The sequence below is a fragment of the Coffea arabica genome, chromosome 8e (genome assembly GCF_036785885.1).
Source record: "Coffea arabica cultivar ET-39 chromosome 8e, Coffea Arabica ET-39 HiFi, whole genome shotgun sequence".
Taxonomy (NCBI): domain Eukaryota; kingdom Viridiplantae; phylum Streptophyta; class Magnoliopsida; order Gentianales; family Rubiaceae; genus Coffea; species Coffea arabica.
In genome coordinates, this window is record NC_092324.1 from 43872110 (window position 1) to 43884919 (window position 12810).

The 12810-nt window shown below is 36.9% G+C and overlaps 2 protein-coding genes across 4 annotated transcripts; one reads left to right on the forward strand and one right to left on the reverse strand.

Annotated features, from left to right (window-relative positions):
* Positions 1-1770: 1770 nt before the first annotated feature.
* LOC113703377 (probable E3 ubiquitin-protein ligase RZFP34) lies at positions 1771-7254 on the forward strand. Of its 2 annotated transcripts, XM_027224719.2 has the most exons (12): positions 1771-2017; positions 4001-4260; positions 4338-4425; positions 4887-4946; positions 5052-5084; positions 5214-5291; positions 5490-5533; positions 5990-6030; positions 6140-6222; positions 6305-6396; positions 6487-6598; positions 6789-7254. In XM_027224719.2, exons 2-12 carry the CDS (start codon positions 4058-4060, stop codon positions 6897-6899), a joined length of 945 nt encoding a protein of 314 aa, XP_027080520.1. In that variant the 5' UTR covers positions 1771-2017; positions 4001-4057; the 3' UTR covers positions 6900-7254. The 2 variants fall into 2 exon arrangements, with proteins under 2 accessions (XP_027080520.1, XP_027080517.1); XM_027224716.2 differs by having other exon boundaries at positions 1772-4260.
* Positions 7255-9250: 1996 nt separating this feature from the next.
* On the reverse strand, positions 9251-12005 carry LOC113703376 (FCS-Like Zinc finger 10-like). 2 transcript variants are annotated; one of them, XM_072061705.1, is made up of 4 exons: positions 11868-12005; positions 9855-10983; positions 9641-9753; positions 9251-9549 (listed from the first exon to the last, which is right to left on the reverse strand). In XM_072061705.1, the coding sequence occupies exons 2-4, from the start codon at positions 10925-10927 to the stop codon at positions 9533-9535; spliced, it is 1203 nt and encodes a 400-aa protein (XP_071917806.1). In that variant the 5' UTR covers positions 10928-10983; positions 11868-12005; the 3' UTR covers positions 9251-9532. The 2 variants fall into 2 exon arrangements, with proteins under 2 accessions (XP_071917806.1, XP_027080516.1); XM_027224715.2 differs by having other exon boundaries at positions 9395-9753.
* Between the last annotated feature and the right edge of the window lie 805 nt (positions 12006-12810).

Below are 12810 nucleotides of genomic sequence, written 5' to 3' on the forward strand. Positions count from 1 at the left end.
TTGGTAATAAAATAAAGAAATAAATAAACTTTTTGCTGTAATGTGATTAATCGATCCTCCCACGTGTTCACAAGTTAGGAGATCCCTGTGGACCATTATCCCTCGTGTGAAACTCCCATGAATGCCAATCTTCAAGAACTGACGTGGCAACTGCTTCCAATTCTTTTATAGTTTAACCGATAAGGTAAATAATTTTAATTTTTTTATTCTGTTCTTGACGTGGAAAATCTATCTAAACTTTCATCCGCGTAAACCAAAATATTTTTAACTTGTAATATACAAAAAAAATGCAGATTAAGGTTTAATCATTGGGGCCAATCAATATCATCTATTTATGGAAGCTTGATTACGTGACAGCTCCGAAAGTTAATTACGTACTTAATAGGTATTTTAACGCAATCCACACACGTCAACCCCCTGTTTAAGTGGCTAATTACTATCTAATTTGCATTGTGGGCCCAGCATGGACAAGTGTCAGGTCTGCTTTGCATATGCGGCTGATGATCTAGTCAGACTCAGAATCATGCCGAGGGCTAATTATAACCTCGTGCTCAGGCGCACATACACCCAACATCACCACCGTTCATCTTAATCAGGTCGAACTTATTTCTTCCCAGCGCCCGCCTGCCAAGATGGAACATGTAGAAGGAGAGAGGAAAATTACAAAACGTTAGTCATTAGTACTAAACAAATTACAATGGACAAAAGATGCTAGCATTTGTACTAGTGCTACAATATGTGGTAGTATAATTGGTTTCGAAGTAAGAATACTATGTTTTTTTAAATGTAAAATTGGACTTATGTGAAAATTAATATATAATCTAATCTAAAGAACGTAGAAGTATTAGTCTTAGTAAATAAAAAATTTATTAATAATTACAGTTGATAATTGTTAATCGAGTTCAATATCTGTCAAGTTTCAATATGTAGCCACAAATTTTTCATAATCCAATTAAATTGTTTATCAATTAATAACCTAATTTAAGCAAATTTGATAAAACACTAAGTTAATTTTAACTATTTTTGTGGGGTGATTTATGTCAATACCAAATTAAAAGAAATAACTTTTAGTTTTAAAGTAAAAAGCGTAAAATAATTGCAATCTCACAATGATGGTTTTCTTTGATAAACACTTGAATGTTGTTTGAACTTCAAATGCTAAATTAATGCTCTAAATTTGTTTTTTTAATTACTTATAAATAATCATTTTAACAATCACTGTGGTCGGCCTAATAATCGGGAGAGGACTATTAGAGGAAAAAAATCACCTTAACATTCTCAAACATCAAAATATGCGTAGCTCTCAACCTTTCATTAAGCATAATTTTCCAATTCATCATATTGATTTAATTTTTAAAACGTGATGCCAAATTGGTGAGAACTCAGTTTGACTTTCCCAAAGCCCAGCTCATCTTACGGTCTGGATCTTCAGCGAACTCAGTCACAGAACATCAATGGTGTACTTGCACGCAGGCTAATGCTATCACCGTTCCACGGATATCTATAAGGATTAAGGAGATTGAGAAGACATTGGTCTAAATACGTTTCCCAAGGGCAAAATTGTAAACAAACAAACTCGAAACCGTCAACAGCGCGTGACGAAAGCCAAAAGCAAGGGGCCAGCTATCAATCACTGTCGGCGTTAAGTTGAAACTTACAAAATTCGAAGTCTCTAGAAATTCAACAAAGGCCACAAATTTTTTCAATATTTTCAAATCACACCCCGTCAGGACGTCCACCTATAAAAGCCGCCCAGTTCGAAGAATCCACGAGAAAATGCAAGTTCACAACTCTCTCTGTCTCTCTATCTGAGAAGTGAAAAAACGCATTTGCTTTGATAATCTCTGCAGACCATTTCTCTCTCTACCTATAGATACAATATACATTCTGCTTTGTATCGATATATCTGTGTATATCTATCTCTAGAATTGCAGAGAAATTGCGGAGCTGAGGGGGAGAAGCGATCGGAGGAAGCTGTTGCGGCTCCGGAGTCGGTGATCGGTGATCGTGATTGAAAGTTCGTTAATCCTGCGAAACTGGATTAATATTTTATTTCCCTGTTTTGTTTGAATTTTTTTTCCTGATTTTGGGTGAAATTTAATACGTTTGTTCACTTCCTTGAGCTGAAGTGTACTCTGTGCATGTGTGTTTGAGTTTATAAAGGTAAAGTTTTGATAGAATTATAATGAGTTGGTGATGTTAAGTGTTCTTTGGTTGTGGATTGTGATAAAGCTTACTGTTCAGGGTTTTATTGGCTGTTGACTAAGTAGGGGGTGGAGATCAGAAAGAGGATTTGAATCTTTTTGTGGTTACAATTTTAGGTTTGATTTTGTATCTTTTTTTCGTTGTATTAGTGACTTTCATATGGAATTATGTGTTTTGGGTGGTTTTAAGGATTGCTCTGATCTGAAAATTCTCGAAAACTTGTGTTGTTGATGTATCTGCTGTGAATAGTTAAACTATATAGATTTTGACTTATTCTATTCTTGTTACTTTACATAGTTGCAAAGAGATGGTTGGTTTCTTATGTTATTACTAGGGAAGCTAGCATTTGATGTTTTAAAATTGTACCAGTAGTTTGTGATTTACACTTTTGATGTTGTGTATGTTTACTGTGCTTGTGTAGATAATTTTCTATAATCAGTTGAATGATGTGGGTTTGGGGAGAAACGATTGATTTTTAAGAGAGCAACATTTTGACATTTAAAAGTTGTAGTGCTAGTAGTAATTCTTAGTTACCCTTTTCCCGCGTGAATGTTTGAATGTGTCCTTTGTTAATGTTTTCAGACACCGATTGAGGATTCCAAGGAATCTGTCGATGATAGATTGCAGAATCTAGCCTTTTACTGATTCCAAGGAATGTTTGAATGTGTCCTTTGGTTTTCTCGGCTTCATTTTGTACTTGATGGCTGTTAGAATCTTTATGGAGAATATTGTTGGACAATGCTTCCTGGCTTGTTAATAACACGTGTTAGTCGTGGGCTGGATATCCATCAAATTTTTGTCATATATTGTTTGAGTGAATTGATTTCTTTAATGTGTCTGCCGCCTTTTCTGTTGAGTTCTATGTGATGTTTTTTCAATCACGGATAGAGGTTATACGATATTCAACTGTTACTTCTTTGAGCTAAAGAGGCCTACTTTTCAAGAAATGAGCCTGGATTGCTTGATGAAACTGACTGCTTATGTCTTGTCCACTTGTGGAAACCAATGACAATTCATTGGAACAACATCAAGATTGTGAAATTCAATACTAGATGTTGAAAGACCGACCTTTTTTCTGAATTCTCCATAATTGGATGTGAAACTATAGTGATCGTTAACAGGTCAAATGCATTGGAAAGTTTGCCTTGTTGAGAAGAATTAGAGTGGAACCCTTAGGCAGAAATATGATGAATTCCTACCATTTATAGCGGATGGCCAGAGATGGTAAGGAATCTAATCTTAAAATGTTAAGTGTCTCAGTTGAGTGGAGGCAGGGTTTTCACGGCCCTGCGTCTATAAATATTTTGGGGGTAAGTTCTTTTTCAAGAGGACGTGGTGCCAAATCGCAGACCGAGGTAGGCTTGTCCTTATGTGGACAATAACTTATCTCTGCAATCTCGCACTCCCCTACTTTTTTTTGACTTGTAGAAAGGATTTGATTTTTAATGTATTGCTTTGAACATAGGTTGGATGTCCATCATTGGTGTCCTGTTTAGATGGATTTGGACTTCTTCAAGTATCAAGTGATCATGCAATCGTTACTATCTACTGCTGGAAGCTTTGCAGTTCCATAAAGCTGCCTGATAGTTATTATTTCAGATTCTTGTAGATCTACTTGTTTTGCTGAATGGAGCTCTTCAACCTTACTTGGAATTTGTTCTTGCTGATTTCACATGGTCTGCCACAAGGCAACAATGTGCGACAAGGCAACATTTGTCTTGTGGTGCCTCTAGAAGGGCAACTCTCATGCCTTTATAGGGTTTAGAATTCTTCCTAAATCTGTTCGTAAATGCAGGTGATTTAAGCTCATTGCAAGCTGCTAAGTAGTTGTTAGTCCCATTCATTAGAGCAGATGGCAGAGACAGCTTTTGATCAATGTGGGACTGTGCTGATTGAGCCAAAAGACTCAATAACAATAACCGAAGAAAAAAGGACTGAGACTCATCACGTTCACCCTCAGCAATCCAATGATGAATGCACTGCTAATGAAGAATTCACTTGTCAGGATATGATAAGTGGTACTGACACCCTGGATAAAGGCTACATGGAGCATGGGTATGATTAATGTCCCTGATTTGTACTTGTCTATGTTTTTTAGTTACTTGAATGCTAAGATTGATTTCATTTAATAGGTGTTCACACTATCGTCGAAGGTGTCGCATTAGAGCCCCTTGCTGCAATGAAATATTTGATTGTCGTCATTGTCATAATGAGGCAAAGGTAGGTTGAGTCAAGTCCCAATTAGAAGCTAATTTACTTTGTTTAATGTACTACAATGGACCTGCTTTAATTGCAGCTGGTAATGATAAATAATTGGTCAAGCTATTATTCTTTCTTTCAAATTTATATATTGTGTCGTTGATTTTATACCACTCTCAGAGTTAACAGTTGTGAGGGATTCATTCTAGCTTTTTCCGTAGTTAAGATGTTAACAACCACTTCCTAATTGTTGTATTTAAAAGGGGAGATAGCATGTTATAGAAAGCCGTGCGCAACTTGAAGGACACGATCCATTTTGGATCAAAATCTAGTGGATTGCATCTTTGATGAAGTTATTGTTTATCATCTTCCCGTCATCCAGCTTTTTAATCTGTTATGTGCTGTTGATATGCTGACCATTTTTACCTACCAAAATAAAAAATATGCTGACCAGGCCTGATATGCCAATTCTTGTATTGCAGAATGATCTCAAGGTTGACCAAAAGCTCAGGCATGATGTTCCTCGCCATCAAATTGAGAAGGCATGGATTGCTTTAGCTTTCTGTCCGAGTGCTTTATTTTGTTGTCTTGCTGCTCGTTTAAAAGTTGATTCACATAATTGAAAAAAAAAATTTCATCTGGTGCAGATTATATGCTCACTTTGTGGAACTGAACAAGAGGTTCGTTGCTTATGCTACACTTCTCATTTTGCTGCTTAGAACAATCTATCTCTTTTTAACTTCAGTTTGCTGATTTTGCCTATAGTCTTTATCTCCTCACTTAGATATGCCTTTTCTGTTTATTACCAGGTTCGTCAAGTTTGTATAAATTGTGGTGTGTGCATGGCTAGATATTATTGTGGAACTTGCAAGTTGTTTGATGATGATGTAAGTTTGAAGTTGTTTCCCTGTCTTTCACATTATCATTATTGTCCCAATTAATTATATCTTGTGTCTGAGTCTATTAAACAAATTAGTCAAATTAGTCATGCTTGGGTCAATTGCTTCAAACATAGCTGAAGTTCCATTTCTTTACTGGAGATTCAAGATCGGTCTAATATGGTTATGTTGTTTATACATTTGCAGACATCAAAGAGGCAGTACCATTGTGATGGTTGTGGCATTTGCAGGTATGATCTATGAATAGCAACATTGGAAAGGACAAATTTACCTTAAGGTGTTATAGATTGCGCTCAGAAAGAAAAAAGGGGGGGGGGGGGGGTACATCTAATTGTAGAAGAACACCCTTTTTCTGATGAATTTCTTCATCTGTTCATAGGATGTGTAGATCTTTCATTCTCTCTCTCTCTCTCTCTTTGTTGATGGTCTTCTTGAAATAGCATTTAGGGAGAGGATATTGTAGTTTCATATTGAATCACAAGGCGTAATTATGTGTAGTTGTGAGAGAGTACCTTGATTGGCAGCATTAAAGCCATGTTTAGACTTTCTTTCTTGAGAAATTCATTGAGAATCCATGTGGCACAAATGTCTGTGTGTCTTCGAGTTGATTTGCACATTAATACTTCTGATTATAACTTCCAAAAGATGTGGTTCTTAGTAGTTTTTAAACTTATGTGCCATTGCAGAATTGGTGGACGGGAAAATTACTTCCATTGTCATAAATGCCGTAAGTTTCTTGCTCTTACCACTTTCCTACTTCTCCGAAGTGCAAAATTTCTTTTTTATATGGTTTTGATACAGCTGTAACTTTTTTACTTGTCTTTGTTTTGATTTAGGATGTTGCTACTCAACACTTCTGAAGAATAGCCACCCGTGCATAGAAGGAGCCATGCACCATGATTGCCCTGTTTGCTTTGAGGTCTTAGACTCCGGTGTTAATTGTTCCTAACAATCTCTCTCTCTCTCTCTGTGCTAAAATCATTGAAATTGATTATTTGCAGTATCTCTTTGAGTCAAGAAATGATATAACAGTTTTGCCTTGCGGGCACACAATTCACAAGAACTGCTTGGAGGAAATGCAGGAACACTTGCAGTAAGTTTTCACATTAATGGCCTCCGAGACTTATGATCTCTTTTTCTTTTATTTGGTAATGTATCCTGCATTAACTGCTGCTTCCATCAGGTATGCTTGCCCACTGTGCTCGAAGTCAGTCTGTGATATGTCAAAAGTGTGGGAGAAATTTGACCTGGAGATTGCAGCAACCCCCATGCCTGAACCTTACCAAAATATGAAGGTAATGCCATGTCCCTTCCCCCCCCCCCCCCCCCAAAACACCACAAAAAGAGTTCACTACTTTATGAATTGTACATGTATGTGTACATGGAACAGGAAGGCTAGTTGTATTAAGTTCACCCTAAGATGCAGTTTGGTTGCATACTTCTGCTTTTTAGTGTGCATATAGTCTGACAGAATGCACATTGCAGGTTTGGATTCTGTGCAATGATTGTGGAACAAGTGCAGAAGTACAATTTCACATTGTAGCCCAGAAATGCCCTAGTTGCAAGTCTTATAACACTCGCCAAACCAGAGGATAGGAGAATTGGGTGTGGCTACTTTTGGCAGTGACAGACAAACCTCCACCTGTTTGTGATTGCAATTGCTTTGCTGTGATGCAAATGGTGTATCTCAAGGTAACTGGAAGATACGTCGAGACCTGTTGAAGAATGAAGACCGCATGCAACAGCGAATTATGCTTCGGCAAATGGTGGTTGCCGGAGTGTAGATAGGGCTCTGCCACTATTTCATATCTATCCCTTCTTTTTTTCCTTCCATGGATTTTTTGTAACTCGACTTTATTTGGCTGCTTGTCTTGCCAGCATGCTGCCTTAACAAATTTCATATGCTTGTAAAAATTTTTAGAGAATGCAGTTTCAAAGCCTATTGCTCCAATTTCTGGTTCCTTAGATTCTTTGAAAATGGCTGTTTTTATAATGCATCCTTACGTGTTGTGGTTTTTGTTAACAAAGTTCACTCTCTTTAATTGCTTCTGGGGTTGGTATCATGGGAGGACTGAAAGCTGAATGTGGTTATCTGGTAATTCTGAAGTTAAAAGGTCTTAGTTGCTTCTGAAGTTGGTATTGAAGGGACAGAATTGAATGTCCTTATGTGGTAAACCTTTCAAGTTAAATACAATGTCAAGATTATGTCTCAATCTTATTACTGGCAGGGAGACAATCTTGACAAATAACGTGCCTGTGGTTGGTGTGAAATTTATTCGTAGCTTGGTCGGTTAATTTGGCAGTTTGACCATCGTGGTCCTCCTCGTTTCCCCGGCAGGCAACAGTGTCATTTTCTACTTTCACTTGTACTAGATTCGCATTTTTAGTTGCAGATCCTGTCTTCTGGGTCTCCTCTTCTGTCTTCTGTGGGAAGGACTTGACTATCCAGGAATCAAACTCGTGAAATGACATCCACAAACAAACAAAAGGAAAAATTTAAAATCAGGGCATCAGAGCAAGAAGATCTGAGGCAGACTTTATCTCTGATGATCTAACATTGCAGAAGTTGTAGTGCCTTTTGGCTCGGGCAAGCAAAGACGTGTGTGAAAAGGAATGTGGGCAAAGTTTGTCATTTACAGTCATAATTCTTCTGGAACTAACCAAGGGGATGTTACAAATTGGGGTCATAAACTGTGCATGGGCCAGAACTACAAATGTTTCGAGTGTTTCCAAAGCAGTTGAGTTGAGCTGTTAAAAAATCGACAAAAAAAGAAGAAGCTCAACTTGGCTTTGTATAAGCTTGAGTTCGACTCAACGAATCAAGTTCAAAGATCAAATCAAAGCAGAAACGAGCTACTAGGTTCATGACATTCCTTTGTGTTCGTGAAGAATGGGGGTATAAATAGCATTTAGAATTGACTCATCATTTCATCATTAGCTATTTTAGTAATAAGCCTACCATATTTGGCTTAAGCTGCTTCATATTGTTCCATTCATGTTATTTGTGCTTTCTGTCCATCAATGATTAAGGCATCTCTTTTTAATGTCAAAATAAGCTAAAAGTTGTCCAATTGGAGTTTGGACTGCAATTTTTTGTTAAAAAAAAAAAAAATTTGTAGTGCTTTTTTTTTAAAGATGTGATATAGGTAAAGTAAAAGGGTAATTAGGAAATGCGTTGGAGAAATACTTCCCCCAAAATTTCAACAAAATTTGTGCACAAATGCTATTATGCATAGGTTATTAAACGAGTCGAATTTAAATAATAATATTCACTCAAAATACTAGACAAATGTAGAGTTCAATTAATAAGATACACGACTCACTCGCTCGTTCACAGCGCTCCCACAAAATAGTGAATTTGCATTCCAAGATGGGAATGTGCGGGGCAAAGTTACTGATGAAGTTCTGATTAAACTGATTCTCTAGCAACGAAATTGAAATGGCATTCAATCGAATCCAAGTCCTTGTTCTGTAAGCAAAATTATGATGAGCAATCGACATCATGGTACGATTTGCATCGACATTCATAGTATATGTTTCCCTGAATACAGATTTGCTCTTCGCAATAGCTTTCTTCAAGCTTATAAAAGCACACCGACTGAGGATAAAAGATGTCTTCCAGTGGACCTAAAGTACAGGAGAACATGCCATGAGGGCCGGCCAACCTCAGAATGCCAAAATCTTTAGCACAAAAAGGCATAATCTCGCTTATCATTTCAATCGTCAGCTTCGAAGCTGATACCTTCTTAAGTTCATTGATGGAAGCTATTGGCATTTATTTCATCAATTAAACGGAACTACATGTCATCAGTCGAGCATTACAATCATCTTTGAAAGAAGCAGAAATGTTCAATTAGCAGCATGGATATCTTATCCAATTTAACTTTCTTCATCCAGGAAAGTAATGCCTGCCAATGATGGGCAGTAAGCTGTAGATACTCTGTAAATTCACAAAATCATTTATATTCATTCAAAACTCCGACTTGGTTGCTTATACAGCAAAATGAACATGTTAATAATTTGGGGAGCCACAATCATGGGCTGCTACCACCCTTCTTTTGTTTGATATATAGAGATCTTCAGAGTCAGAATATGTAAAGCAAAATTTGCTGGTTGCAACCATCACCAACCAGAACCATGCATGCTGAAACACCACCACCATAATGAACAAAAAACACGATCATCCATGGCTGCTTACAGATGCACATATACAGCTCTCGGAGAACAGATTATCTTGTGTGTCTACCTGTGTGCACATTTCATCAATCATGGGCACGGTAATGACATCAAAGGATTTCAAGTAGAAATGAACAGGCCGGTCTCAGAAAGTTCCTCACTGTTGCTTGGCTTCGCAGACTTTTCTGAAACATTTTTGTTGCATTTCTCTGTCTCTTCGTCAATCATAATCTCCTCCAGACGGCAAGCCCAACTGCAAAATGCTTTCTCGCCTCTGCCAAACAGCAAACAACGAGAGATTTCACGTTAAAATCCCACGCATGTATCGATGAATAAACAGAACAAATACCAATAGACCAGCTCGCTATCACATACCTGTACATGTAAATATCTTCCCCATCCAATTTCTTCTTGCAAGAGTAGCAAAAACTCAAGAAGTCGCTGGAGGGGTATGAGGTTGGAACCTCTGAGCACTCAGCTGTCAGGGGCAAGGCATTGCCCTCTTCCTTACACTTACCAAAATTTGATAACTCACTATTGTGACATTCCAAAACACAGTCACCAAAAATGTGAGTTACTTTAGGATTGGGGCCATGCTTTCTGACACAGGTATAATCCTCTGAAAGCTCAATCTCACTTGGTGAAATGGTACCAATGAGACCATTTGCAATAGTAGCAGTAATTGAAGGCTGTTCTGCACCAGAAGAATCACCCAACACTGAGCCTATCTTAAAATGTGATGGTGAAGTGACGGGGCCTGTTCCATTGCTGGAGCCAAAATTTGTAGAACTCAGGTTGGAGTTATGGTTTGCAAGACGGCTGAGATGTGAACCAGACCTTCCAGAATCTAATGAACAGGGGCGGAAATTTCCAAGGGAGTTCCGTTGCAATGGGCCATCTCCAATTTCAAAAAGAACATCAGAGCTGCCGTTTTGCAGATTAGAAAGCTTAGATTTGGCAAAAGGAAAAATACCAACATCTTTGGGCAGAGATTTAGGCGCCTCAAAAGAATCAGTACAATTGTTAAAATTTGGTGTTTTTATCCTTATCTTTGGTCCAAAAAGAATGTTTTTACTATCAGAAGATCGGAGAACTTTTCCCGATTGCTTAACCTCATAATCAAGAGAATCAATAATGCTTAGCCCTACTTTATTGGTATCCCAGGTCTTTTGATGATGACTTTCATGGGACAATTTTGGGGACCTAAAGGGATTTCCCCAGGTAGAAAACACCCTAAAATCCAAAGGCGAAGTGGGGCTTCTAGCTGAATCAGATTCAGAATTCTTAGAGTTGAAACCAACAAACAGACCAGGCACATTGAAAAAGGAGCTATTTTTATTCCTATGAGCCAAAAAATCAGAGTGAACAAAGGATTCTGAAACAACATCAGAATTGAGCTGACCCATGTTTTGATCTTTCTGATGTGATCTGGTCCTCTTTCTCAGCATTGTCCCAAACCACACAAAGCCCCGATGCCCTACACCCTTGAGTCCTTCACCTATACCTGTATCAAGATAAAAAGATGCTCTCACAACTAATTACAATACGAGTCTTGACAGTCCCCTTTTTTTTTTTCTTTCAAAATTTTACAACCCCAAAATCCGCTACACCAGTCTTGACAGTTAACCAAAAAAGACAGACGTGAGGACAAAATACACCGCAAGAAAGCTGAAACCCCAGAGCTGCATTTACACAAAGACGAGCAATAACTTCGATTCCAAGCAGACTTAATAGAGAACCACATGAAATGCTTCACAGGAGGATTTCAAGAAAATAGCAATGAGAATGACAAAAATGGGAAAAGACAAATCTTGATAAAAAAAAAAAATCAATGCCAAAAGGAGGATGAAAATAGAAAAGATAAAATTAAAAAAAAAAATCAAAAGCCAAAATATTTAGAAAAATATTTACCCTTCTCTATGTCTAAGAAAATTAATCCCTTCTACATCAAGGACGAAAAATGGTGTAGAGCTGGAAAATGAGAAGACTGTAATGGACTGATGATGAAATTTCAAGGAACAATTAACAATCATATCCAAACATGTCACGAAGAGTCAAAAATTGCAGATTAAACGTCAAAAAAATGACTCACGATCATGACAAAGCGATTAAACGACTCCCATTTTGCCTTTACATCCCAGCAAAGAAATTTTCAATCCCACATTCCTATTACTCCAAACATCTCTCTTCAAATATCACATCCAATGATCAAAAGAAAACATCAAAAAAATCAAAACTTTTTCTCTTCCAGGTAGAAAAAATCAAAACTTGTATGATAAACCTTAAAGGTCTGTTAACCCCCAAGAGCTTCAAGAATGCAACTTCAACAATGTATCAACATTGAAAAGCAACAAAAAAGCACAAACAAAAAAAATAAGCAAAGCCCACCTGGTTTTGTATGGTTTTGTTCTCTTGGATGAGCCTTTCCTTACTCCTCCAGAAACTTCAGAAAGAAGAGCATACAGGAGAAGAGACGTTTGAGAGGAGACTAGTAGAAAGCCCCAAAACTGCAATGAAGAAAATAGTATAAAAGTGCTATATATAAAGGCCCTCTCTCTCCCTCCCTCTCTCTCTCTCTCACACACACACAATTTTAGTGTGTGTTGTGTGTGTGAAACTTGTTGAGTACTCTGTACTATTCTCTTTCTTACATGCATCAAAATCAGAGAAGTTGTGAGAGGAGCTTCTCCCTTACACCTCTCCCCCTCTCTCTCTCTCTCTCTGTCATATTTTTTCTTTTATCTTTTTTTTTTTGTTTTTGATTCATTTTTGCCTTTATATCTTTTATTGTATAGGGACTGTATTTAAGGAGGAATACAGTATATCATACATTTTACAAATTTGTCGCGATTTTCTCTGTACTACATTTCTAGATATTAATGTAGTCAACTTAGTCAATACTTCTTTTCTTTAATAAAAAATTTAGATTTATCAAAAAATTAGAAGAAATGTTTTATTTATACTCCATATTTTGTGATTTGCACTCCTACTAGTTGTATATCATATAGTCGAACAAATAAAAATTATATAATAAAAAAGATAGTGAGAGTACAAATAACACATTTCTAAAAAATTATTATTAGCCAATATTTGGACATTTATAATTCTATTATGAAAAAGGAACTTATAAATTCGAAAGGAAAAATGTAGAGATCATACTTATTTGTAAAAATTTCTAGCAGGATCCTCTTTTATTTTGCTTATTATTTTTTATTTATGATAGGTTAAATACTGTGTGTATGTGTGTGCATATGGAGAGAGTGAAAGTAAAATCTATGGAAAATTTTGTTTGTATTGCCATTTTTCTTTAAAAAAATTTTATGTTTTTTAT

Excerpts from the sequence above, each read along its gene's own strand:
- LOC113703377 (XM_027224719.2), top strand. The coding sequence starts at position 4,058 with ATGGCAGAGACAGCTTTTGATCAATGTGGGACTGTGCTGATTGAGCCA. Across the intron at positions 5,085-5,213 it reads TTTGTGGAACTGAACAAGAG|GTTCGTCAAGTTTGTATAAA; the intron begins GTTCGTTGCTTA and ends GTTTATTACCAG. Across the intron at positions 6,397-6,486 it reads GAAATGCAGGAACACTTGCA|GTATGCTTGCCCACTGTGCT; the intron begins GTAAGTTTTCAC and ends TGCTTCCATCAG.
- LOC113703376 (XM_027224715.2), bottom strand. The coding sequence starts at position 10,927 with ATGCTGAGAAAGAGGACCAGATCACATCAGAAAGATCAAAACATGGGT. Across the intron at positions 9,754-9,854 it reads GAAGATATTTACATGTACAG|AGGCGAGAAAGCATTTTGCA; the intron begins GTATGTGATAGC and ends GCTGTTTGGCAG.